The sequence below is a fragment of the Poecilia reticulata genome, chromosome 16, assembly GCF_904066995.2.
Source record: "Poecilia reticulata chromosome 16, P_reticulata-male-v2, whole genome shotgun sequence".
NCBI lineage: Eukaryota > Metazoa > Chordata > Actinopteri > Cyprinodontiformes > Poeciliidae > Poecilia > Poecilia reticulata.
Genome location: NC_088845.1, coordinates 30,967,379 through 30,994,811, shown reverse-complemented (window position 1 = coordinate 30,994,811; position 27,433 = coordinate 30,967,379). Strand labels below are relative to the sequence as shown.

The window sequence follows — 27,433 nt, the reverse complement described above, 5'->3', positions numbered from 1 at the left end:
CTCCATTTGCTGCACTATGATTTGGAGGTGAATATGTTTTATCATAGTTAACATTTTTAACTGAATAAACATAATAATGACCTTTAGATTTAATAATAAACATTTCCACATATCATCTCCGATATCCATATCCACCGGACTCAGTTACGCGCTTTTTGATTGGCTACCTGTCACATTCAGCAGGTCGTATTCTCGTTCCCAGACAGGAAAAACCCCACAGGCTGCCCGCAGCAAATTGCAAATTGTGGGAGCCCGCAGCCTGTGCAGGGTTTTCCTGTCTGGAAAAACCCCACAACCCAAATTGGGCATATTCAGGATTTGGCGGGAATGCCAACACCCCGGTCCGCAGCAAAATTTTCCAAGTCTTGACCGGTCCGCGGTAATAAAAAGGTTGGGGACCACTGCTCTAAATGCTCTGGGTAAAGCCTGTCTGGTGCAAGTTCCACTGATAACTTTTTTAAAAATTTCAGATTATTTTCCACCAAATTACATTTAATAGCAAGCAAGCAGCAAACCAGTAGCCAGACTGTAGCTCATGGTAGACCTGGCAACTTTGTCCTCCAGGTAAGGGGCATTTATTTTGGGACAAATTGCAACAAACCCACATAACTGATTGACTATTCAGTGACATATGTTCAATTGTGACAATTGAACATACCAAACACTTCCATTTTCTTATAATACAGTTAACAGTTGAACATGGAATATTTAGGAACGAGGACATTTCACAACTGGATTTGTTGCACAGGTGGCATCCTTATCACAGTTCCATGCTGGAATTCACTGAGCTCCTGAGAACGACCCCTTCTTTCACAAACGTTTGTAAAAACAGTCTGCATGCCTAGGTGCTTAATTTTATACACCTGTTGCCATGGAAGTTATTGGAACACCTGATTCTGATTATTTGAATGGGTGAGCAAATATTTTGGCAATATAGTTTGTATATTGACAACTTAAGTAAACATAATAGGATGGTCTTAGTAAGAGTTCCAGTTCAGTTCCTGCTCCGTCAGCCTCTGAAGTGTATTGGCGACAACAATAGAGGGCCTGGTGGTGCCGGTGAATGGCAGCCTTGTTTCTGTCAGACTGTCCCAAGGCAGATGTCGCCACAATCCAGTAGCACCATCAGCATATGAATGTGTATGTCAATGGATGAATTAAAATGTGAAATGTATGAAGTGCTTTGGCTGTTTAAAACAAGCTCTTATGAGCCTTTAATTCTATGCATGTCTGATGCTAATATTAATATTACTAGTTAATAATGCTTATATCAACTGTCCTGGTTGAAGGTGGAGAAGCTTGCTCGCACGCTTTTCTTATGGAAGATAGAAGTCCATGAGCAGAAGGAGAAAGTATATGAAATGAGGCGCTGGAATGAAGCTCTTGTAACAAACATGTTACCTGAACACGTGGCTCGACACTTCCTGGGTTCCAAGAAAAGGGATGAGGTAAGACCTTTCTTGTTACAGTGAGTTTTTACCTTTCTAACCCTAACCTTTTTTAGTTGTTTTAAATGGGGTAGCCACAATAGGACTTCTCCTTTCTTCTTCATTAAGAAACATTAACTCTGATTTAGAATTATTAATTCACCGAACTCTTTTATTAGATTTAACAAATTGGGAATACTGATCTTCAAATTACTTAAGAAAAATATGATGTCATCTGCAAACAAAGAAATGAGATGATCTCTTCCTCCAATTCTAATACCTGATATTCCTGTATTTGCTCTAACAGCCAGAGTTTCTATTGCCAATAAAAAAAGCAGTGGTGACAGGGGGCAACCCTGCCTAGTTGACCGTTGTAAATTAAAAGGTTTTGACATGTTATTATTGGTTAAAACTTGTGCTGTCGGATCAGTATATAGTACTCGTATCCATTTTAGAAAGGTTTCACCCAGTCCATATCTGGGGAGAACTTCAAACAGATAATTCCACTCTATTCTATCAAACGCTTGACGAGCGTCCAATGATAACATTGCTGTGTTTTTACAATTATGCTTTTCATGTAATACATTAAGAACCCGTCTTATATTATGGTATCCTTGTCTTGTTTTTATAAATCCTTGCTGATCATCTATTATTAAATTGGGTATGTATTTATCTAATCTCCTAGAGAGCTTTACACAAAATCTTTGCATCACATCCCATAAGACTGATTCCTCTATGTGAGGAATATTCAGACGGGGGTTTGTTTGGTTTTAGCAAAAGAGTTATTGTAGCTAATCTCAGTGGGTCTGGGAGTATTCCAGCTTTATATGATTCTTCATACATGTTGAGAAGTGGTGAGATTAATTTATTTTTAAATGCTTTATAAAATTCTATTGGAAGTCCATCAGGACCTGGTTTTACCACTATTCATGCTGTCTATTGCTTCAGATAGATCTTTTATTGTTAAAGGGCTATCAAGAATTGTTTTCTCTTCCTCTAAAAGGGTTTTGAAATTTAATTAAGAAATTTAGTTTGTGATTCTTCGTTTTTTATACAAGATTTTGTAGAATTCTCTAAATTTTTCATTTATTTCTGAAGGGTCTGTGGTTAAACAAGGGTCTGTGTCCGATTTTGATTTTATGCTGTTAATTGCTCTCTGCTTGCATCCGTTTTATCCTCCAAGCCAATAATTTACCGGCCTTTTCTCCTTGATCATAAAATGCTTGTTTTGTCCACATTAAGTTTTTTGCCACTTTCTCTGTCGTTAATTTATCATATCTGGTTCTTAAAACGTTAAGTTTGTGTAATTTTGTAGGATCATTGCTCTGATAAATGTCAATGTCAAATTTATTTATATAGCACTTTAAAACAGGTATAAAACTGCACAAAGTGCTGTACAAGAACAACAACACAAATGACAAAACAGAGCACAAACACATCAATTAAATGCCAAAGAGTAAAAATGAGTTTTAAGAAGCGATTTAAAATGATCCAGGCTATTGGCAGATCTAATCTGGAAAGGTAAGTTATCCCATAAAACAGGAGCAGCAACAGAAAAAGCTTGATCTCCTTTCCTCTTAAGTCGAGTCCGAGGAACTGTCAGTAATAACTGATTATTTGATCTTAGGGTTCTGGACACAGACCGGAAATTTAAAAGGTCCCGAAGATAAGGGGGACTAACCCATTTATAACTTTAAAAGTTAACAAAAGAATCTTAAAATCTATTAGATAAAAAACAAGCAGCCAGTGTAAAGATGCCAGAATTGGTGTTATATGCTCATGCTTCCTGGTTCTTGTGAGAAGCCGTGCTGCTGCGTTCTGGATCATTTGAAGTTGCTGAATCTGTGATTTATTCATCCCTCTATATAGAGTTGCAGTAATCCAGACAAGTTGTTATGAAGGCATGGATGAGTCCTGCAAAGTCCTTAAAACAGAAGTAAGATTTAACTTTTGCTAAAAGCCCAAGGTGGTAAAAACTCGATTTAAAGACAGAACTAACTTGTTTATCTAACTTTAAAAAGCTGTCAAAAGTGAAACCAAGATTCCTAGCAGAGGTTTGATAAGACCGAGCCAAGAATCTGATCTGGGTTTGTAGTCTGAAGTTTTTGACCAAATAACAGAACTTGAGTTTTGCTCTCATTGAGGTGAAGAAAGTTTTTTTCCATCCATAATTTAACTTCAGCTAAACAGTTTAGCAACAGCTGAAGAGAATCATTTGTACCATTTTGCATTTTAAGGGGCAAATAAATCTGGATGTCATCTGCAAAGCAATGACATCCAGATTGCTTTAGATGTCATTAAATCCTGCTTCGCTCGATTTAATTTGTGTCTCTAATGATTTTAATTCTTGATTATATTGTTTATTTTTATTGCTGCTATAGCTGATAATTTCTCCTCTAATATAGGCTTTAAAAGATTCCCTTCTAATACTAGCTGTGGTTTCGTCTTTATTTGTTTCAAAATATTTGTCAATGCAAGTTTCTATAAATGTAAAAAATTTTGAGTCTTTTAGTGAAAGTGTCTGCATCCTCCATCGTTTCACCCTTTGATCAGTCTTATTTACTTTAATTTCCACGGACACTGCAGCATGATCACTGATTACAATACTATTATACCAGCAGTTCTCCACATGAGGCAGTAACTCCACAGAGATGAGAAAATAATCAATACGCGAATGGGATTGGTGTGTACTTGAATAACAAAAAAATTCCCTGTTATTTGGGTTCCTTGTTCTCCATACTTCATTTATTCTTAAATATTTTATATAGTTAAGAAGTATTTTCCTGGTTTGTGTATGACTGGTATCGTTTTGAGTAGATTTATCCAGACTTGGGTTTAGGGTGCAATTAAAGTCCCCTCCTACAATATAAAGTCCCTCCAGGGTTGACAAGGTTAAGAATAGATTTTCATAAAAGGATGGGTTATCATTGTTAGGCCCATAAATATTTATCAGATTTAGTTTTAATGTTGAAATATGTCCCTGCACAATAATAAACCTCCCATATGGGTCTTTGATTGACCTTCTAGTTTGAAATGGTATTGACTTATGTATAAGAATAATAACTCCTCTGGCGTGACTAGTAAAGGAAGAGTTATACACCTGACCCATCTTTTGGTTATCTGATGTATTTCTGGCTCAGTCAAATGAGATTCTTGTAGGTAAACTATTTTAGATTTCAAATATTTTAGTCTGTCTAATACTTGTTTCAATTTAGTTAGCTTTCTTATTCCTCTGACATTCCAGCTTGTAATTTTGATATTTAAAATATTTCCTTTGGTTATCTTCTCCATATCAGATTATTTAGTTTACCATTACTAGAGGTGTGCCGATTGATTGGTCACCGATTATAATCGGGCCGATTTTGGTGAAAAAGTGCATGATCGGTGATCGGCGATCATTGGCTCTTGTTGCCGATACCGATCACCTGCATCTCATTTCTCAGCCTGCCTGTGCAGCTGGTCTCCTCTTTCCTTCACTGCGCAAACGCGCAGCAACAAATCGTAAGCGATGTGGAACTATAACGCACTGAGTGAATGGGGAAGTTTGATTGTTGCGGCGGAAAATTGAAGCAGGTCAAAATGCATCAACACAACGAAGCTAATACGACATAAAAACAATGCCATACTTGACGGAGTTTGGCTACATCAAGGCTCACTGCAGTAAAAAAACATATGGAGGATCAGATAGCAGGTAAAGCAGCGCACAGCTACAAACACTCACCCGGATTAGCATGACGGTCAGAAAGCTAAACAAATAACCCATAAAATTATTTAAGTCTTGGAGCTGCGATGTAAGACGCTGGTTCTGCTCTCGCTGTTGAACCGCTGCTACGCGCTACAGCAGCGGTTCAACCCTAACTCCCATCCAGCGAAACCACAGCCAAGGGAACGGGCTTGGCAGTATCAGCGGGGAAAGAAGACCCTGTTGAGCTTGACAGGGTCACTACCAGGTGGAGCTTCTGCTCCACCTGGTAGTGACTCTCACACCAAACCTCTGCTTAAAGCTGCAGCATCTAACTTAAAAAATTTATTCTACATACGTATTAAAACTTTCGCTGTCCTAACATGAGACAGATAATCTTTAAAAAAATAATCGATCTCCCTGTTCTGCATAATTACTCCACTCAGTCAGAAACAGCCACTCAGAACTAGCAGTAATCAGCTAGCCGCCATGCTATCAGGAAGTTTTCATTCAGTAACTCTGGATTGTTTATTGTAATGAAACCTGTTCTTTCGCCTTCCTCGATTTTCCAGGTCATCTGTTTTAGCCTCAAGGAGCAGGATTTGTTTCATTGCCGAAGTCAACGATGTTTCTGCTTTTTCGAGCGAGCTTTCTACTTCGGCAATGCGAACCTCGGCCTCCTCCATATGAGCCACTTGGTTTAATAGGTCTTGTTTTACCTCAGACACTTTAACCTCCAGCGCAGACATAGCGCTCGCCATTCCAGTCAGTCTTTCATCTATACTATCCAGCTTTGCTCCAAAATCCGACCGGAGTGATTTTAGCTCTTCCAACACTTCAGCTATGCTAGCCATATTAGCATCCTCACCGCACGCTGGACTCTGTGTTGTTTTGGTGGCTGGCCTTCTTGGTTACTTCTTGCTTGTTGCTCCATGGTCATTGTTCAAAGTTGAGCGTTATTTACCGTCAGGGCTTTGCCTCAATTGCTATGTTTAATGGTGCAGACAGTGGTGGTTTCTGACATGAGCAACATGGACAAACACCCAGGGCGTTATCTTTTTAGGGATGACACAAGACCACCTTGGATCGTAGCACAGAGATGGAAGCAAAGCAGATCAAAGAGTTTGTTCTGCTTTTAATATTGGTTAAATTTATTAAGTATTTAATATCTAGGTGTTTTTATGGGAATATGGATCTTTCAGATCAATTTGAGAAGTAATTTTGATCATATTTCACATTTTATCATATCATGTAGTGTGGGGCGCTGGTCTTGGTCTTGACTCGGTCTCGGTCCCTAAAAGTCTTGGTCTTGTCTTGGTCTCGGGTTAGGTGGTCTTGATCACAACACTGGTAATAGCACAGAAAGAGGATTATTGCCAGTCTTGGAATCATGAACCAGATGTTTCTTTATGGAGTTTCTTGTCGAAGGAGAAGAACTCAGGAGACACAAAGGGCAACACCCAGAGCTCCACTACAGAATCTGCAAGGAGAATCACAAAGGAGAGTTGAGTTAAACACTCAAGAGAGACTCAGGAAGAGCAAACACTGAGGGGCGCAGAGTACCATGAATGGTTAACGCTCAGGCACTGAAGGACTGGTGACTGGCTTCTCTTATACACTGGCTGATGATGCGGATTGGTATAATCAGCCAGTGATGGGCAATGTCTTTCTCCATCTGGTGGATGACTAGAGGAAATGGAAGAAAAACCCCAAAGAAACCAAAACCCCAGCTTCCCAACAGGATCGCTCCTTCATGTAAAGCATTAGACAAGAAGCCGAATATATTACAATGACCATCCAACTCAATTAATTAAGTTTGTACAACTCAATTTACTAAGTTTTTTTTAACTGAATTCATTAAATATGTTTAACATGACAAATTTAAGTCACTCACTCAAATAATTTTTTTCTAAGAAATAATTCAAATCTCTTTAATGTAATTCTACAGAAAGTTTCAACTCAAACTTTTATGTTGTTCCAAACTAAACTAAAATGTCCATAATTAAATTCCAACTTGTTCTTATTTAATTTACTTAACAAAGTAAAACCCCATGGAGAGCCAGATCTTATTTGCAAGAAGGACCTGGATAACAAGTAATGCGTTCTTTTGTGTAAATTAACATGCTTTTATAATAATAATAATAATTCTACATTTTATTTCTTATGCCCTTTACATTTTGAGATCTTAAACCCCAAACCCTACTACCATTTGCAAAAGTTTGAGAAAATGGAATAATTGATTTTGCAATTAAACCTTAAAATACTTAGGAAATAACAGATTGGAATCTCACTTTATCTTGCTTCTGAATTGATTTATGCATTTCTTTTTTTCAGGAGTTGTACAGCCAGTCATACGATGAGATTGGTGTCATGTTTGCCTCAATTCCCAACTTCTCTGACTTTTACACAGAGGAGAGCATCAATAATGGTGGCATTGAATGTCTACGGTTTCTCAACGAGATCATCTCAGACTTTGATAGTGTAAGTATTGTGCCCCTAAGATGTGGGATAGTTAGTTTTTAAGGAACATTTATTCACAATTTTAAAAGGCAATTTAAAGGATTATGTAATGTAAATAACCCTTAAGGAAGGTTACTTCTAATATCCTTGATGGTTATTAGATAAAAGGTAAGGTAAGTTACTTCAATGACTAATACCTATACTACAGACTTGTAGGGGGTGTTGGGCCTGATCAGAAAATTCAGAATTTGTGGGAGCCTCAGTCTGAGCAACAACAGAGGAAAACATACAGTTTGTGAGAGAAGATAATTAACTCATTGAGATATTTAGATCCAAGTTTACAAATAAACTACTTCTCAATGTGTCTGTCAATGTTAATTCAAAGTTTCATTGCTAGTGACCAGTTTGGTCACTAGCCACTGTGCACATCCAATTCTGGAATGGTGATGCTGTTGTCTCTGCAAGACTGCAAGTCAAATAGTTCACCACAACAACAAAAACTGACCAAGAAAAGTCCAGAATGAAGCAGCTTAAAATCCAATACGTTGATATCCATCAACTTAAAGTTCAAATTTAAAGGGACCTTTAGTAATTTCTCAATTTTTTCCATGTTGCACAACAATATTAATCAAGTAATCACAGTTTCATATCACCAAAACATCAATAAGAATAAAGAAATTAGCTCATATATCCATCCATCTATCCATGCATTTTCTAACACACTTATCCTTAGAGGGGATGGGAGGGGTGATGGTGCCTTTCTCCAGCTGTCAACAGGTGAGAGGTGGGGTCACCCTGGACAGGTCACCAGTCAACCGCAGGGCAACACAGAGACAGACGGGACAAACAACCATGCACACACACACACACACACACACACACACACACACACACACACACACACACACACACACACACACACACACACACCTAGGGAGAATTTAGAGAGGCCAATTAACTTGACAATCATGTTTTTGGACTGTGGGAGGAAACCGGAGTACCCAGAGAAAACCCACACATGCACAGGGAGAACATACAAACTCCATGCAGAAAGACGGTGCTACTAACTGTGCCACTGTGCAGCCCAGCTAATATTCAGTAATAAAGTACATTCACAACAACATAATGATTTAACATCAGAATGTGGTTTGGAAGCACACATTGGCAGTAGGAAGGAGAGCAGCAGAAATGGACTGAAGAGGGGACAGTGGGAGATCGAGATTGAAGTGGAGCCATGCTAGCAGCGCAAGCAGAGCTTTTGAGCATAGATAAAAAAGAACAAAAATAAGCTAGTGATCTCCATGAAAAGGAGTGAGGACCCGGCAGACCGTAAGATTGTATGGAGGTTGTGCAGCAGCTTGCTTGATGCTTGACTGAGGAGCAGGTGTAGAGGACGCCGGTCTTTATGAAAGAAGCGAACCCTGATGATTGGAGGAGACGGCTGGGTAGGAGGAGCCTGATGAGGTGATTAGCTGAGCAGGTGAGATGAAGAGTCTTCCTTATTGAATTTACACTGGACTTCATGTAAGGACCATAATAAAACTAGAGGACTGAACTAAGGTAAAACAGACAAAGCTGATCTAATCAAAGAAAGAGACTAATGAACGCAGTATAATATTAAAGCTAGAATCAAGTCCCAAAACAAATCAAGATAATCCAGGCCCTAAAAATATTCTTGATTTCCTGTGGAATTAATAAAGTTCTTATATTTCTTTATTTGCATCAATGTCAGCTACTGGATGAGCCCAAATTTCGCTACATCACAAAGATCAAGACCATTGGGAGCACATACATGGCAGCATCAGGTGTCACCTCTGATGTCAATGATGGTTACATGTGCATGAAGGTAAGCAGATGACCTAATTCTCTTAAGTAATGTTTGGGTCACTGGTGAATGGCAACTGTGTCTCTGTTGCCCCCTTGTAGCTTAAATCCGTTTTTTTTTTCTTTTTCTTTTTTTTTTAGTTTGGTAGTGGTAATGCTTCATTTAGTTCAATTTGTAACAAGGTCAAACACCTCATCAATAAAAGTATATATTTATATACTTATTATGAATGTCATCATCATAATTCATTGTTATCTGTTTTTCACAAATGTTAATCATCCTTATGCTACAGCATTGCATTTCTGTCCTACAGAAGGAAGAGCAGTCTGACAGAGAGCGCTGGCAGCACCTGGCAGACTTGGCAGACTTTGCTCTGGCCATGAAGGTGACACTAATGAACATCAACTACCAGTCATTCAACAACTTCATGCTACGCATTGGTACGACCTTTTCCTTTACCTAGGCTTTATTGGAGCATGAGTTGTAGAGTATAAGCCAAAGTTTTGCAAACAAGGTCTGATTTGTTTGCAAACCTGAAATATCATAGTTTAATTCAGAGTTCCATGATGCATGTCATAATCAGAATTGGAATCAGAATTCATTTTAACGTCATTGTGCACAAATAAAGCACAACAAAATTTAAAAATAGCAACTCTCGAAGGCATGTCAGATTTTGAATAAAATAATAAATAAATATATCTTAATTTATTATTATTATTTTTTCCTGTATTTAACCAGGTAAAACCCCATTGAGATCTAGATCTCATTTTCAAGAGGGACCTGGGCAGAAATCTGCAACACAACAACAACCTGTTACACACAAGTAAAACTAATAAATATAACAAATAGAGTGTAAACACAGAACAACTGGGATGTTAAAAATAAATAAATTAATACATACTTAAGTAAATAAATAAATACTTAACATTAGTGTGTACAATGACACAAAGAACTAGTGGGACGCATTTAATAGGCTGTTATGTTTTATGTGCCCTGTAAGTCCTTAACATTTTTCAAGATAGGGATCAGAGTAACATTCATTTCTACATGAGTCCATGGCTCTCAAAGCACAGTTTTCACACCTTAAAGGTCAAACTAGGTCAAACTAAAAGTTGTCCTCTATAATTTTCTACTTTTTTTTGATAATGAAATTAACACCACAGAATGGAAAACTTTAACGGAATCAAAAGTAGAAACAAGTAAATCAAATGTAACCAAAAAAATTCAGTAAAACATAACTAATACAAAAAAGAATGTTAAGGATAATAACACAATTAAAACGTACATTTTTTAACAAAATGTATAGTAAGTAGTTCCAATTATATTATTTTATAATTATTCACACTCCACCAGGAATAGTCAGCAGATCCATTCACTGCCTAACACTTTGACGTAACAGAAACGGAGACCTTTGCTGAAAGAAAAAAGATTTTTCAGCCCCAAGGAAATGTTCAATGTATTATTTATAAGGGTTCTCCTATAATTGAAAATTCTGATATCAATATTTCTTCTTTTTCTGTGAAATTCACAAGTGGAACTTCATTCTGCTCATAAAAAAGTAACAACATTTTTTGGGTGCTGTGGTGGTGCAGGGGCAAAGCACAACCTGTATATCGATGCCTTAGTCCTCATGCCAGTGGTCGTGGGCTCGATTCCCGGCCTGGGAATTGAACCCACGAAGGGGGAAGACATGTGTTAATACACATGTCTTCCCCCTTTCTCTCATTGCCCTCCTTCCTGTCAAACTACTTTCAAATAAAAGCCACTAGAGCCAACAAAACCTTTAAAAAAAAGTAACAACATTTTAAAGTAAAGTTTTATGAGTACACCCTCACAGTTTTGTAGATATGTTTTTACATCTTTTCATCAGACAACATTGAAGATTTGTCATTTTTATACAGTATAAAGTTAAAAGAAGTGTAGTCCTCCTCCGCTTCCTTTAATTACAAGACAAATATGACCAATTCATTAGTTTATAATACAGCTAAACATTCAATTTACTTCCACACCACTCCTGAGAACTCAGTTAGTATTAAACCTTACATACTCTATAATCTTTCATTTAACATAAAAACCCTCTCCTACAGGCCTGAACAAAGGAGGAGTGCTAGCTGGAGTGATTGGTGCCCGGAAACCCCACTATGACATCTGGGGAAACACTGTGAATGTGGCCAGTCGTATGGAGTCCACAGGAGTGATGGGAAATATCCAGGTACAGCTCTCAGCGCTCCAAAAAACAACTTGGTTACTAGGTTTATTCCATTTTTGGTTATTCTTAAGTGTTGGAAAGGTACTCGGTACAAATCATACCTGTAATATGTTTGTGCAAAGTTAATGACCGAGGGAAGTAATTACTTCATAGACAACACTGATTTTTTAGTTTAAAAAACAAGTATTCCTGGATTTATTTGAGAACTAAATAAGAAGTTTTCTTTTAACTGACCAAATAATCAAGATTACAATCATAATATGAAATATAAAACACCTAAATATCAATTCACAAAATGTGAATGAAAACGTCAGGAGAAAGTCAGCACAAAACAAAACGGGTATTGTTATTCTTTATTTTCATGGTTCCTAAATTGAAATCACATGTTTTCACATCTCGTACATCACATGTCCACCTTTAACATCAGCACGTGTCATATAGATATATATATACCCAGTAGAGGTTTCTGAAATGGGCAACGTGGAGCGGCCCAGAGCGGCTTCTCGTCTAGGGTGGCATGAGGTTTGTTATTTGCATTTTGCTTTTCAAGATTACAAATGACAAATTTGGTCTTGAACAAAAAAAACAAAGTTTTTTAAAGATTTTAATACTTATAAAACTAAACTACAACGTGAGAATGTTAAACTACAGGGGCAATGGCAATCATCTTGTGATGCAGCTTGGACCGTGTTAAATAGCCATTCAGCCTCCTGCAGTCTTAAAACACAAACCAAATAACTCTTAGTCTGGCCCTACATCATCATAATCAAGTAATTGTAGCTCACAGAAATAGGTCAGGGAAGTTTTAATGTTAATACACAATGTCATGCACTTTTCAACTTATCTGACAAGCTGAAATATAAGCAATATTGCTGCAAATTTTGCACAACAAATGTTAAAATAACTACATACCTTGTGGAAAAACAACAAGCTGAAGAAGCTGACTAGTAACCAATGTTTACAGTTTTAAAAGGTTTTACTGTTGAGTCTAAAAACACACATCCCAGGGAATCATTTGCACTTTTTCTCTCTCAGACTGAGGAGTCTTGATTCAATGTTACTGACTGACTTAATAAACTGAACTTGGAAATGGTTTTGAGACTACTGAACAACAAAACAGCTGTTTTGATAATCAGATCATACAATGCTGGCGCCAGTGGCTTATGCTGACAAATTTGTAAATATTGTTAGATTTGCGATAGCACTTGAAAATGTATGATCCCTGGGTTTTGAGGGGCGTTGACGCAGGGGGGAAAAGTTAGGACAAAGTTTTGTTTTTTTGTTTTTGTTCATAGAAATAAAAATGGAACCCTTGGTATTAATTATATTGTGTTTTCTAAAATTGCTTTTAGCAGTAAAAATTAAATGTTACCCCTCCCAGACCAAAAAGCACACATTTTGCCCTGAACCCCCCTGGATCTGCATGAAATGGTTCATTCCTGCTCGCGCTTGACGGTGACGGTGTTCAGCAGCAGTGAGTAGAAGACAAGAACGACTGTGGCGGTTACTATGCTACAAAAAAAGATAGTCAGGTTTTCCAAAAAAATAGAGAGAGGGAGAGAGAAAAAGACAAGAGTGTCAATTTGTAACCCAATTCTCCGAGAGAATTGGGTTACAAATTGTTACAGGACCTGTCTGCCTTGGGTGACCCTACCAGGGGCATAAAGCCCCGGACAGCATAGCTCCTAGGATCATTGGGACACTCAAACCCCTCCACCACGATAAGGTGGCAGCCCTAGGAGAGGTATAACAGAGTAAATTCCAAATCCACAAATGGTCTGATAAAAGAAAAAAATCATAAAATTAAGTTGTCAAGAGAAGGCTTTGTCTTCCTTTTTTGTAAAAAGGTGGAAATTGCCATCCCAAAACATAAACGTTGATTGTACTAAAATTACTTTCTATCCCAAGTTGTTATGAAGATATAAAATGGGTGACAATGGCCCTGTGGGTAGAGTAGTTGCCTTGCAATTGGAAGGTTGTAGGTTCAATTCCAGCTTCCTCCTGCCACATGTCAATGTTCCCCTGGGCAAGGCACTGGACCCCAATCTGTGTATAAATGTGAGTGTAAAGTGCTTTTTCTATTGCTAGAAATTCACATTCAAGTTATGGGGAAAAATAACACCTGAAATATTTTAATGCCTAGGAATGACATATTTCTATTTATAATTTAATTAAATTTACATTCAAAAACAATATTTTGGGGTCTTTTCGAGGCCAGCCCAAACCTCCATGGGGCCCTAACTGAAATTTGGTTTTGGGACCCTCTATTCTGCAAAAATGGTGGACTGCTGCAATCAACAGTGATATAATTATATCATTCACACAATTGCTATAAACTTATTTCATCTCTGGCAGTGCTGTTTTAATTGCATCCTATTTGTGTGTATCACAGGATACATTTATCCAGCCGATTTATCTGCTACTGTTTCCTGAATTTGAGAGATCGGTGAATTGCAGATACCTACATGTGAAACTGATCTTATCTTGGTCAGCAAAGGTTTAAAAATCAGCCTCTGTCCTCTTCTGCTCTACAGTGAGAGGTTTGACTGACAGACCAACCAGATCATGTCTGCACGTTTGCAGTTAACAATATTCATCCCACCGTTGCAACTCAGTGACTTTTGTGCTATATTTACAAACATCCATCCATTTTCTATACACCCTTGTCCCTAGTGGAGTTGGGAGGTGCTGGTGCATCTCCAGCTAACGTTCCGGGCGAGAGGCGGGGTCACCCTGGACAGGTCTCCAGTCTGTCGCAGGGCAACACAGAGACACACAGGACAAACAACCATGTACACACACACTCACCCAGGGACAATTTTAGAGAGACCAATTAACCTGACAGTCATGTTTTTGGACTGTGGGAGGAAACCGGAGAACCCGGAGAAAACCAACCATGCACAGGGAGAACATGCAAACTCCATGCAGAAAGACACCAGGCTGAGAATCGAACCCAGAACCTTCTTGCTGCGAGTCAACAGTGCTACCAACTGCGCCACTGTGCAGCCCTATTTACAAACATTTCAGAAAAAAAAAAACTTCGTCAAAATCAGAATCGGCAAGATTGGTTTAAGATCTTCTAAAGATCTGTAACTGGGGATGAGTAAGAAAACTGCAATTGGCACACCTCTGATTAAGATGGACTAAATACACACATATTCATGACAAACTCTGATTAAATTAATTTCTCTTAAGTGTAATTAGAAGAGCTAAAATTTTAATTTATACCAGGTGAGTCTCTCATCTGAGAATGTTGACCGGTACTGGGTTGGTTCTGTGCCTTTAAACAACATTCATTGGAGAAGTTTCACATAACTTAGAAGTTGATGCAAAAATAATGTTTGTTTTTGTCACATAAATTATCAGCAACAAAGAACATATCACCACCTACAGCTTAGATTAGCTCATCAATATATTAATGTAGTAGCCATGTAGCCTGATGTAAAAACATTTTGCTAGACAATATCAAACACTGAGACGTTTTAATTATCAAATGTTATCAAACATACCGTTTTGAAGCCAAAAACCCTCAGAAACATTTAGGGCCGACAACAAGAATCAACTCATTTAAAGTTAGAACTCAGTTACAAAGAAACTAGCATAAATGTTTGGTTGTTGAACTGGACTGTTCAAAGTCGCTATCATTCTAATTTTCTATTGGCAACTCCACCAATTTTTTTAGTAAACAGTACATTAAAAAAACACATTAAAATAAACCTTTATCTTGGGTTTTTTTTCTATTCTTCCTCTTTCTTTTCTCTCTCCCTGAAGGATAAGTTCTTTTTTGAGACATTGTTTTATTAACTTCTTTTCCACTGGTGCTTTGGACATTTGGATGCGCTCTGTACATTGCGATGCAGGTCATGTTACCGGTTAAGCGTGACCTACCGTGGCCACAAGAGGGCCCCCAATTTCTTTGTTTTTTTTGCCCATATAAACAGTGATTTATACATCATCAAATATATATTATTGTAAAACAATCACAGGTTTATAATGTCTGTCATTGTTAAAATCATTATGCAACAATTATTACTTAAAAATATATATTTTTTTAAATCTGCTCCACTTAAGAGCCCTGTGGTGGCCCCAGGGCCCCAAACAACTGCTCAACTGCTCAGTTTGTTTATGCCTTGGGCCAGCCCTGGGTCATATAGTCTGTCAAAATAATCTTAGCCATATTTGTAATAAGGTTTGTAAATTGTTGTTTACAATCTTGTAGTTTAAGATGTCTCTAATATCCAACATCACTGTTGGGTATCCAACAATGATGTTGGATATGATTTTGTTTTCAATACATTTTTTAACTTTCATGATCTGCTGACAGTACGTTTTTTCCCCAGGTAGTGGAGGACTGCTATAATATTTTGAAGGAGTATGGCTTCCGCTTTGTGAGAAGAGGACCCATCTTTGTAAAGGGAAAAGGAGAACTGCTCACTTATTTTCTTAAAGGAAGAGACAAACAGGGCTCATTTATTAATGGTTCATCCGTCACTCTACCACATCAAGTAGTAGATAGTTAAAGTTCTCGGATCTTTAGTCAAACACTTCCTTTTCCCATCAGTCACTTCCGCATTGTTTTGAATGGTGTAACAGGCAAAGGAGAACCAAAATTTACTTTAAAGGTTTAAAAGTACAATTATGTATCACAATTTCATAAATGTCTATCAGTCTGCAACACTTTAGAAAGATGGAAAGATAGATGACCAGATACAGTGGGGGGGAAAAGTATTTAGTAAGCCACCAATTGTGCAAGTTGTCCCATTTTAAAGATGAGGCCTGTAAATGACATCACAGGTAGACCTCACCTATGAGAGACAAAATGAGAAAACATCTAGAAATTCACATTGTCTGATTTTTAAAAAATAATTTATCTGCAATTATGGTGGAAAATAAGTATTTGGTCAATAACACACAAGCAAGATTTCTGGTTCACACAGCCCTATAATTTCTGTAAGAAGAATGAATGGGGCCATGTGTCGTGTGATTTTGAGTGCAAACCTCCTTCCATCAACACGATGGAAGTGGCTGGGTCTTTCAGCATGACAATGATCCCAAGCACACCGCCAGGGCAACAAAGGAGTGGTTTCGTAAGAAGCATTTCAAGGTCCTGAAATGCTTCTCTCCAGTTTCCAGACCTCAACCCCATAGAACACCTTGGGAGGGAGGTGAAAGTCCATGTTGCCCAGCGACAGCCCCAAAACATCCCTGCTCCAGAGGAAATCTACATGGAGGAATGGCCCAACATATCAGCAACAGTGTGTGCCAACTTTTTGAAGACTTACAGAAAACATTTGACCTCTGTCATTGCCAACAAAAGATATATAACAAAGTATTGAGATGAACTTTTGTTATTGACCAAATACTTATTTTCCACCATAATTTGCAAATTCTTAAAAAAAAATCAAACAATTTGATTTTCTAGAAATGTTCTCTCTTTTTGTCTCTCGTACTAGAAGCCTATATGATGTCAATTACTGGCCTCTCATCTTTTTAGGTGGGAGAACTTGCACAATATTGAATTTTTGCTACTTTTAAATTAAATTAAATAATTCATAACAGTATTACTTAGAAATGCAATTTAGTAGTGCCATGCGTAGCTTATACCATATATTTAGAAAAACTGTTTAAAACGACACATTTGTTACTGTTATTGGAGTTTAAATGGACTAAGCTTTTGATTTTTTTTAGGTCAGTTGGGTTTAGAGAAATATTAACACAGAAGGAGTCTGTCATATTTGCTGTATGGGTTATCACAAAGTAATGGCCATCACAAAGTCCCGATTTGAATCCCAAATAAACCACAGACGACAGTGACATCACCTCAGACTGCTGTCTGTGGAAATACCCAGTTTTGGGATGTATCAGAAATGGGCAAGTGGAGAGAGAGCTGGTGGACTGCTTCGTACAAAGTGCAAAAATAACAACACATCTCAAATGTGAAAAAACTGAAGTTGATTTTAGACTTTTGGGAAAATATGAGTACCTAAAATACTATTTTCAGCTTGGGAGCGGATGAAAAAGAATAAATAGCTTGTCGTACACCGAGACAACATACTGGACAGAATCTATATTCAAGAGGTAACTGTACTTGAGAAAGCTTAGGTCCTTTAGTACAGTGTCAGGGTTTCCAAGTCAAGTCTCCAACCTCTGTAATATTTTCTCATCAAATTCACATCTAGTTCACCTCTAACTACATCTTTATGGTATAGGAATCCAAACTTGTGCTGTTTTTCCTCAAGCTTAACTACTATATGAACATGTATTACTTCTCTTTAAATCTAGTAATTAAAAGCAAATTTTTAACAAGACTGGATTAGAAGAAGTAACAAATTCATTAAAACCTTGCAAGATAAAAAAACTAAATACAAAGTCAAAGGAGTCTGAAACCTGCTCTAGCTAACAGAACAACTTATGACAGCAGGCTGGGACTGTTTGTGTAGGACTTTATATTATTTTAAAAGTCCATCAAATATTGTATTTACCCCTTCAGAGAACTAGTTTTCTTAAATAAGAGTTTGTTCCAAAATGTAATCATGAATTGCAGAATTTGTTTTTATTCACTAACAAAATGACAGAGACCTTCTAATGCTGAATTTCTAGATGAATCAAAAACAAAGTGTGTTTTGTCCGTGTGATGACAGTTAACACCTGTTTATCTGTGTCTTTGTATTTGGCACTTCTTCACTATTTATTCACTATTTATTGGATTAAATATTGTTTGGGGAGTTTAATTTCCATAACTCTGAGCCAGAAACTTTTCAATAAAAATGTGGATTATGTAAATCCACATGTAAAACACTGTATATGTTCTGAAAAACTACAAACCTTGCAAAACAATCAAAGTTTTTCAGATGTAAGGTATATATGACAACATACTGAGTGAGGTACAGTGTAGTAATGAATATGATTATTGAACTTAAGGAATGAAACCAAAAATGCTTTCTTGCCAAAAGTATTCTTGTAATAAAAGGATTATCTTAACTGGAAGAGATTACCGGAGGTATTGTGCTGTGAAATGATCCAATGTAATATAATACACTGATGTGTAGTTCATGTGACATTTTTGGAAAGTCACAGCTAACATGGACAGTCCATAATCCCAGAGTCCTGACCTGAATCCTATGGAGATGTTGTTTCATGGGTAGGTAGTTCATGCTGGAAAATCTGTGGCTGAAATACAACAAATCTCCAAAGATGAGTGGAACAAAATTTCTCAAAAGGAAGACTCACTGCAAGTTATTACAAATGCTTGATTGCAGTTGTTGCTGCTAAGGGTGGCCCAACCAGATATTAGGTGTAGGAGCAATCTTTTTTTTTTTTTACAAAGGGCCACAGAGATTTGGATTTGTTTTCTCCCTTAAAAGGGTAGCATTATATATTTTCCAAGCACATAGTACCACTTTATAGCACAAACTGTTACCTTAAGTTGTTATAAAAATGCTATGTCAAAAATGACTTAAAAGAAATTTGACTTTGTAATAAATGCCTTGAAATTGGATGTCTGTCACCTTAAAAACGTACGTTCTTTCTAAAACTGCCTTCAGGAAGCTGTCTCAACAGCATCCCTTTATTAACTCTTTAAAATAATTTTTACATTGTATTTCAATGTTGCACTGAGAAGTAGTTCTTATAATGAGCTCAGCAGTTGCACTGTTTTGCCAGTTGCTTGCTAATTGCTGCTGGTTAGTCTGAAAAAGTTGAGTGGGGGATTCATTGAAGTGACATAATAGTGCCCCTTTAATAATAAACATTTTCATTTAAAAACTGCACTTTGGGATTACCTATGTTGTCTGAGTAATATTTTAAACTTGCTTGATGTTCTGAAACACTGAAGTTTGACAAACATGTAAGAAATAAGAAATCAGGAAGGGGCAAACACTATGCCTCCAGCAGATAATTGTCTTTCCTCATGGAAAACATTGGTACAGTGAAGACAGGTGACTCTGCTGCCCTGTAACCCTGTTTTAGTTGCCTATTGTTGAGAAGAAGGCTTTGTAAAAATGTTGATTAGAATTTAACTGCAACCCTCAACAGTTCCTCACTATTCTATAGGAAGATCCTCCTGACTGCAAGCAAGGGTCTGTGTTTCAGTGTAGAGGTTGGCCTGCTACTGTTTGATGAGTCAATACTTGACCCTACCAATGTTTACCTGGGTACACTTCTAGAACAAACAAGCTGTTCTCTAAAGGTATTTTACTATGTGTTGTATCTGGGGTTTAATTTACCATTTTAAGATTCCTGGTGTTCAGATATTCTAATTTTTCTTTTTTTGATGTTTGCTATTGGAACGCCTTGGTGTTTCATTTTGTTTTATTGATATTTTATTCACCCTTAGCTTTCTCTGTAGGAGACATGGTAATTTACTTTTCTGAAGATCGTTTAGTTTTTGGTTGTTTCATTCCTTTTCCCAGCGCCAGCATAGTTAAAATATTTTACTGTTCTAAATTAAATCTATTTTTGCTAGTGGTCATTTTTGACAATTTTATTATTTGTCCAATAAACTACTCTTTTTTTTTGCCAGTCATGCTTCTGTTGTTTGCAAACTTTTTCCTATGGGTAATTTATGGGGGAAATTTTCTGCCATAATCCAAGAGCACACATTTTCAGTCTGAAAGCAGAATTTCATATCTTTCATTCTCAAAACTTTTAATACTTTTGCATACATTTTTATTTTGAAAGCAGGACTTCATGCTGTTCTTCTCAAAACTTGTAATGCTTACTCAAAACTTTTCCTCCTGCTCACACTTAGTCTCTGCTCGGACTCTGTTTGTTTACGAAACGTAGAACTGCATTTTGGTGGCAAAGTCCCCTGGCAACCTTTCAGCCAACAGAATTAAGTTGTACTGGGTGTGTTTGTTTCCTTCTGGCGCAGTGGTCCCCAAAGTGGGTCCTAGAGGGCCGACATCCTGCCTGGTTTAGTTCTCTCCCTGGTGGTAGTAACAACCTTTTCAGCATGTCATTGTTCTTCTAAGGCCTTCTAATGAGCCATCATTTGATCCAGGTGCATTAAACCAGGGAGAGAACAAAAACATGCAGGATGCCGGCCCTCCTGGACCCACTGTTCTAGCGGGTGTGTCTGTGTGGCTATTGATTGTAGCAACTGTTGAGGAAGATTCTCTGAATTAGTTAATTTTGGAAAAAGTCTGGCGCTCTCTTCCTCTTGGATCCCAGGTCCTCCCGGCGAGCCACGTGTGGCCACAAGGAACACAACACTGTGTGTTGACATCACAGAATTGCAGAGTTTAATCCAATAGGAGACAACGTATGAAATTACAACAGAAACTGCAGGACAACAGAGACATACATTCATTACCTGAGACAAAGAGGATAGAAAAAGGCAAAGACGCGTCTTTGACGAATTTCAAGAGCAAAATCTAATCTGTTACTCCTGCGCACAAACTTTTATAGAATAGGCGTGTTTTTCCTCTTTAATACATTCAAATAAGGTGTATCTCTGCTTGACCAACTGGAAGTTATCTTGGACAGTCGGAGAAACTTAGAACTCCCCCCAATTTACTGCCAAGATCAAAGGCCATTTGCCCCTTTCTTTAAACAAAAAGAGAGGAGAGCTTGTCCTGACCGCCTGTGGTTTTAAGGCTATCTGGGCAAAGAGAAACAGAGAAAGGTATTTCACAGATAGCTGGGAAATCTGGAATCTCTTCACTTTTCTCCCTACGTAGATTCTCAGGAACAAACTTAAATTCTGTAATTAGTTCAAGGAAAGGTTTTCTCCACAAACCTAATTTTGTTCTTCTGCACTCAGCACCTCAAAAGATTGAGTCCTGCCATAAACCAAAAAGTAATACATAAAATCGACAGAATAGAATGGAGTAAAATTCCTTTTTCTAACCTATCAAATATAATATTCAATCCTAAGTATAAAAGTTAACACAATCATTTTCCAAAATCCCATTCACCATAAACCTCAGCAATTTCTTTTTTTCTTTTTTTTAAAATATATTTATTGTTTTCAACAAATTAACAAAACTGCAGGACAGTTATCAACATACATTGACATACGAATTGTCGAACAGTCTGCTATATAACCAGTTAGTGTGGGATGATGCTGACAACACTGGGATCTTCTAATATCCATTGATGAGTCCAAGTAAGATCACAACAACAGACAGGTTCCAGAATACAACTGTCCAACCATCATTTATATTACCAGAAAATAAACAGCCACGAAACAGAGAAAAAGGTAATACCCCAACCCAACCGACCCCAGAGTATTAAGAGGAAAAAAAAAAATAATCCATGGGGGAAGCAGAAGAAAGAGGGAGAAGGAGAAAAAAAATTATACACAAACATACACAAAACAAGATAACTAAATAAAATAATCAGCTCCGCAACAGACTGCTGGGAATGAATGCATCAGGGTATATTAAATCATTTGAGCACCAACCGGCAGGCCAACCTACAGCCATTCTGACAAGTAGGGGGGTAGCAGGGCTACAGAACCGGAGCAAGGCTGCCACTACTTGTGACCTACACCTGTGGAATCACTCAGATGTTCAAGGAATGGCCTCCACACCCCAACATATCTGGGTACATTATTATTAAGAGTAGTGTAACCCAGTGTTAAAAACACAAGTAAAATGAATAGATATTGATTTAATATCTCATTCCACAACGAGGTTAAAAAGTATTTAAGTTAAAAAAAAGAATGTTTGTAAATATGTTCTTAAATATTGAAAATAAAGTGCTAAAAATCTTTTAATCCTGTGAAATATCTCTTTAATTATTGCTTTTAGTGACATTTTAAACAACCAATAACTGGCACCGTCTGATTTCACATCAGCCAATCAGGTTGATTGTCCCGCCCCTTTAACTGCAGCGCTGAGATTTAGCTCAGATTGCGTCTAACTGCCGTAAGAGCTGAGAGCTGACGGTTGTTCCGTGAATCCCCGTAAGATTCTGTTAAATTCTACAAAGAATCCTGGAAATTGGTAAGACAATGTTAAATTAGTATCTCAGAATTCATAATTCAAAATAGTGAATCTGTTTTTTTTAAATTAGATCTCCAAAAGCTTCTAACAGCTGACGTCAGGAAAAATCCCTGGTAGTTATATAGCATTGAAGCATCGGTGAGTAATCGCACGCGCTCAGCCGTTGGCCCAGTAAATTCACTAAAAATTGGCTAAAATACCTAATAATTGTTCAAATTTAATTAAAAATAAAATTGTATTATAAATTTTATATCATTATTATTGTGTATGTTGTATTTTTTCCATGTAAATTTACTTCTTTTTCTATTAGTACATGTTTTAATATTTCAACGTTGTTAATGTGATGGTGCTGTGATGTGTTCTTATTACTTAGGAACTTTCTGTTCTCTGTAGGTCAGAGCTAATGCGGGTTTCTAATCCACATTTTGAATGTAGATTTAATGTTATAGATGTACTTTGGCACTTTTAGATTGAAATTTGAATTGTTGAATTGCTTTGTTGATATTAGCATCCTGAGTTTTAAGATGCTTTACTTTGACCTTCTTCCAGGTCAAGTTTTTTTTTTCTTATGGTGCACTTTTGAAACATTGTGCCAGAGACATCAAGATCAACCTTACAAGAACTTGGATGGCGAGCCGCAGCCCAGAGGACCAAGTGAACTGGTAGACAGTGACCCGACTGGTCACCAGCCGTGAAACATAAAAAAATATTTCACAGACATATTGGAAAGACTAAACAAACTTTGAAAGAATATTTGACAGACACATAAAAAACTGGGTTATTTTTTTTTTATTTAATTTTTTTTTAAAGCGCGCAATTTTTGTTTATTTGTACAATGTGGATCCACAAATGTTGTTTGTATTAAATTCTACTTTTTTATATACATTGTGTGCTCTCCTCTGTTGTTCACACCTAGGCTCCCCCGAATTTAGAATCTCCTGATCTGGCCCAACTTACTTATACTTTTGTAGTGTTGGTATTGCCATCTACTATTAGAAGGTATTTAAAGTAACCCTTCTTGTGGGTTACTATAGCGTATTTTTTCGAGATGTAAACAGGAAGCCATGTTATTTAGCCAACATTTAAAAGAGGGAGGTGAGGCAGACTTCCACTCTGTAAGAATGATTCGTTTAGCCACAACCATCCCAAAAGAGAGAGCCTGTCGCAAGGGCAGAGCAGAGCAGGAGTCAGATACCCCAAACAGGGCAATAAGACAATCTGAAGTGTCGAGAAATCTGGTATGAGCATGTGAGATCTGTCCAGGTATACGCAGAAAAATGGAATAAAGGCCTGAGAAATAACAGTATACCCTAGATAATGATTAACTGATGATTATGAGTGATAGGTGATTATAAAGTGATAATACATGCCAATGAAGTAATGTCTGTAATGAATTATCAAAACATGTATTCTGTACTTTTAATCGAGTGAATGTTATAGTAATGTATAATCTATACTCTTAATCAGTTGATTTTATTATATTATGGGAAACTGAAGGTTATACTTTTGAGTTAACAACAATTAGCATAATTATGTATGGTTATCATTTATTACTGGAATCACAAAGGCTGAGGAGAGAGGAGAGGAAAAAAGCAAAAAACTCTTCTCACTGAGCGAGAGGTGGGGGCGGGATTGGAGCCAGATGGCCGGTGAGTCATAGGCCTTGGGAAAGTCAGGCAGCCCGGCCTTGCAGGACGTCAGGATGATAAGGCAAATAGGCGGGTTCCAAGTCAGGCAGCCCGGCCTTGCAGGACGTCAGGATGATGTAAGGAAAATAGGCGGGTTCCATAGAAACACAGTGCATAAATACTGATGGTCGGGAGAAAAAGATCGTTCTTCGTCCCCGGCGCAGAAGAGGAGCCAACAAAGGGAAGCAGACTAAAGGCTAGCGGAGGACTACACTCGGGACCGAGGAAAAAGCTCAAAGACTTCACGCCGATAACAAGGGACAAGTTCCACCGGCCACCAACTCCGGTTCCAGATTAGGGTTATGGTCACCGGAAATAAAACCGCGAGGCACAACCACTTAACGTGGTCCCACCGAGCTGAAACTTCGTGGGGGTGTTCAGTCCGACCCCATGGAACTAATGACACCGTGTGTTCAATCCAGGCACGCCCCCTTGGGGTCGATCCGGACCCCAGGTCCTAAAAACGCACTTGGCCCCCAAGGGCCAACCGTAGCAGCTAGAGCCACCAAAATCGGTACGTTTGAAGAGCTGGACGAGATCGCAAAGCCTGCCAAGCCGCTTCGCGATCGGATCAAAATTGCCCTGTCAGTGACCGTTAAAAGATGGGCAAAATCAGGGTACGCACCGAACACTTCCCAGTTAAACCTGTGTAGAAACCCAACATTTTTAACAGGATCTCTAAGTCCTGCTGCCTTCCCAGGGGCACGAACTTTGCTGCCTTACCAGGGGCACGAACTTCCAGGGCCCGCGGGCTACTGGGTTTAGTCCGAGGAGAGGTGCTTAAGTGTGGGTACACATACTCGTGTGGAGAGCCTGGTTCTATTGGGGGGGGTTCCAAGACTGTGTCTGACCCCGGAGCCAAGTCTGGGTGTGGGCCTGGAGGTCAAGGCTATGTGGAGTTCCATGCAGCCTTGACCTCCAGGCCTGGATGTCTCTGCCTGGATGTCTCTGCCTGGATGTCTGTGCCTGGTTCTGCAGGCCTGGATGTCTCTGCCTGGATGTCTCTGCCTGGATGTCTGTGCCTGGTTCTGCAGGCCTGGATGTCCCAGCCTGGATGTCCCAGCCTGGATGTCTCTGCCTGGATGTCTGTGCCTGGTTCTGCAGGCCTGGATGTCTCTGCCTGGATGTCCCAGCCTGGTTCTGCAGGCCTGGATGTCTCTGCCTGGTTCTGCAGGCCTGGATGTCTCTGCCTGGTTCTGCAGGCCTGGATGTCTGTGCCTGGTTCTGCAGGCCTGGATGTCTCTGCCTGGATGTCCCAGCCTGGTTCTGCAGGCCTGGATGTCTCTGCCTGGATGTCTGTGCCTGGTTCTGCAGGCCTGGATGTCTCTGCCTGGATGTCTGTGCCTGGTTCTGCAGGCCTGGATGTCCCAGCCTGGATGTCCCAGCCTGGATGTCTCTGCCTGGATGTCTGTGCCTGGTTCTGCAGGCCTGGATGTCTCTGCCTGGATGTCCCAGCCTGGATGTCTCTGCCTGGATGTCTGTGCCTGGTTCTGCAGGCCTGGATGTCTCTGCCTGGATGTCCCAGCCTGGTTCTGCAGGCCTGGATGTCTCTGTTGCTCCAGGCCCGGATTTCAAATTCGTACGGAACCTAGCCAACCTATATACTGGAAGAACCGGGCGAGTCCCAGGAGTGCGCCGGTGGTCTCCGATTTCGTCCAGGACGTTCCCCCGATTTTTAACGAATTTTTAAGCGATTTGCGCCAAAGCGGGCCGCCCCGGTCCCGCGAGTAGGCGGTCCAGACGGCCCGGAACCCGGTCATGCCGTACACCGTTGGATCCGGGCCGCTCCGGGGATTACTAGGGTGGCCTCCGTTTCGCTCCAGGACCTTCCTGCGGTCGTCTATGGGTCTTTAACCGTCTACCGGAAGTCGGGTCAAAAGTACCCTTTCCCGCGGTCCAAACGAACCGGGACTGGCACCATCGTGCTCCTGGCATCCCCCCGGTTCGGGTGGTGTCACTCCCGGAGGCCTGGACGAAAGTCCCGGTTCCCTAGGCCCGGTTCTCTGTCGAGGGTCTCAGCCCTCGCTCATCCCCCGCTCAGCCCCGCCCGACGCGAGTATCTTCATCAGGCTGCTGCAACATCATCATCGTCAGCGCCGCTGCTCTGGATGGCTGTCATCTGCCTTACCAGGGCCACGAAACACGACCCAGACCCCGAACGCGCGTTCGGACCCGGGCATGCCATACACCGTTGGAACCGGACGAGTGCAAAAAGACCACTTAAATGTCCGGTCTTTTTTTTACTTTCACTTTCGCCCATGAAACTCGGCCGAGGGTATTTCGTCACCTTACCCGTCAAAACACCGCCGGAACGATATCAGGAGAGAGTTAGAAAAGAGGGACTTAGAGGAAAAATGGCAAAGTGAGGCAGCACAAAGTTATATTTTCGGAAACCTGGATGTCTGGCGACCCCATCTAAGCAGGTTTCAGCCCTCTTTTCCCCCATTTTAGTGCATTTTGAGCGGTTTAAAAAAAAAAGTCTGCCTTTTCTCTGGAGAACCGGGGCTTTGGCCGACATGTCTCAGATTTGGCCGGTGAGTCTGCTGGGTCCTTCCGATGGGCCTGGAGGTTCTCTGGCTCGCCCCGGAGCTCCGTGGAAGGCTGGACAGAGCGGCAAGGACACCCTGGGCCCAGGCCGAAGGCGGTGTGCTCTGAGCGGACTCCGGTCCGCCCGGGGTCCCGCTGGAGGTCCTGGAGCTCCGGTGGATGTCTCCCATGCACACTTTCACACACACACAAGCCCGACCGAGCAGCACACGTGGCCTGCCATGAAGGGCCCCCGCCGGCCCCGGTGCTCTGAAGCACCGGCGCTTCGGTGAAGGGTTCCTTCAGCCTTGCAGGCTCGCCTCCAGACCCGGGCACTGACAGTCGTGGGCACGGCCCACCCGCTCCAGCCCGCGGTCGTCCCATCGGTAGCGAGACCGAGACGTCCCGTCTGTCCCAGCCGTCTTTCACTGGTCCATCGCCGCAGGACGGTCGGTTCCAGTTAGGTATCGTTTGGGGGTGGAACCGGCCTCCGCAAGCGGCGGTGGCTCCAGGAATCATCGAGTTTCTCAAAACCCATATGCAGAACCATACCCCCGCGCACATGTGCCAGCTCGAAGGACGCTGCGGACCACGGCTCTCCCCCGGGCAAAGTGTGATCTCTCACAGACACCACCGGGGCATCCGTATCCAATGATTGGCCGGAGGC

At 39.8% G+C, this 27,433-nt stretch overlaps 1 protein-coding gene across 7 annotated transcripts in view; it reads left to right on the top strand.

Moving 5' to 3' along the window:
* Window positions 1–20,123, top strand: part of adcy3a (adenylate cyclase 3a) — a 63,392-nt gene extending 43,269 nt beyond the window's left edge. For 6 of the 7 annotated variants that reach the window (XM_008432796.3, XM_008432794.3, XM_008432798.3 and 3 more), the window contains 6 exons: window positions 1,290–1,448; window positions 7,444–7,590; window positions 9,302–9,415; window positions 9,708–9,834; window positions 11,482–11,606; window positions 15,944–20,123. In XM_008432796.3, the coding sequence (XP_008431018.1) occupies window positions 1,290–1,448; window positions 7,444–7,590; window positions 9,302–9,415; window positions 9,708–9,834; window positions 11,482–11,606; window positions 15,944–16,123 (852 nt within the window). In that variant the 3' untranslated portion in view covers window positions 16,124–20,123. Of the gene's footprint in view, window positions 1–1,289; window positions 1,449–3,296; window positions 3,674–7,443; window positions 7,591–9,301; window positions 9,416–9,707; window positions 9,835–11,481; window positions 11,607–15,943 lie in introns of those variants that run through there. The other variant, XM_081616842.1, reaches the window with a different exon arrangement.
* The last annotated feature ends 7,310 nt before the right edge of the window (window positions 20,124–27,433 follow it).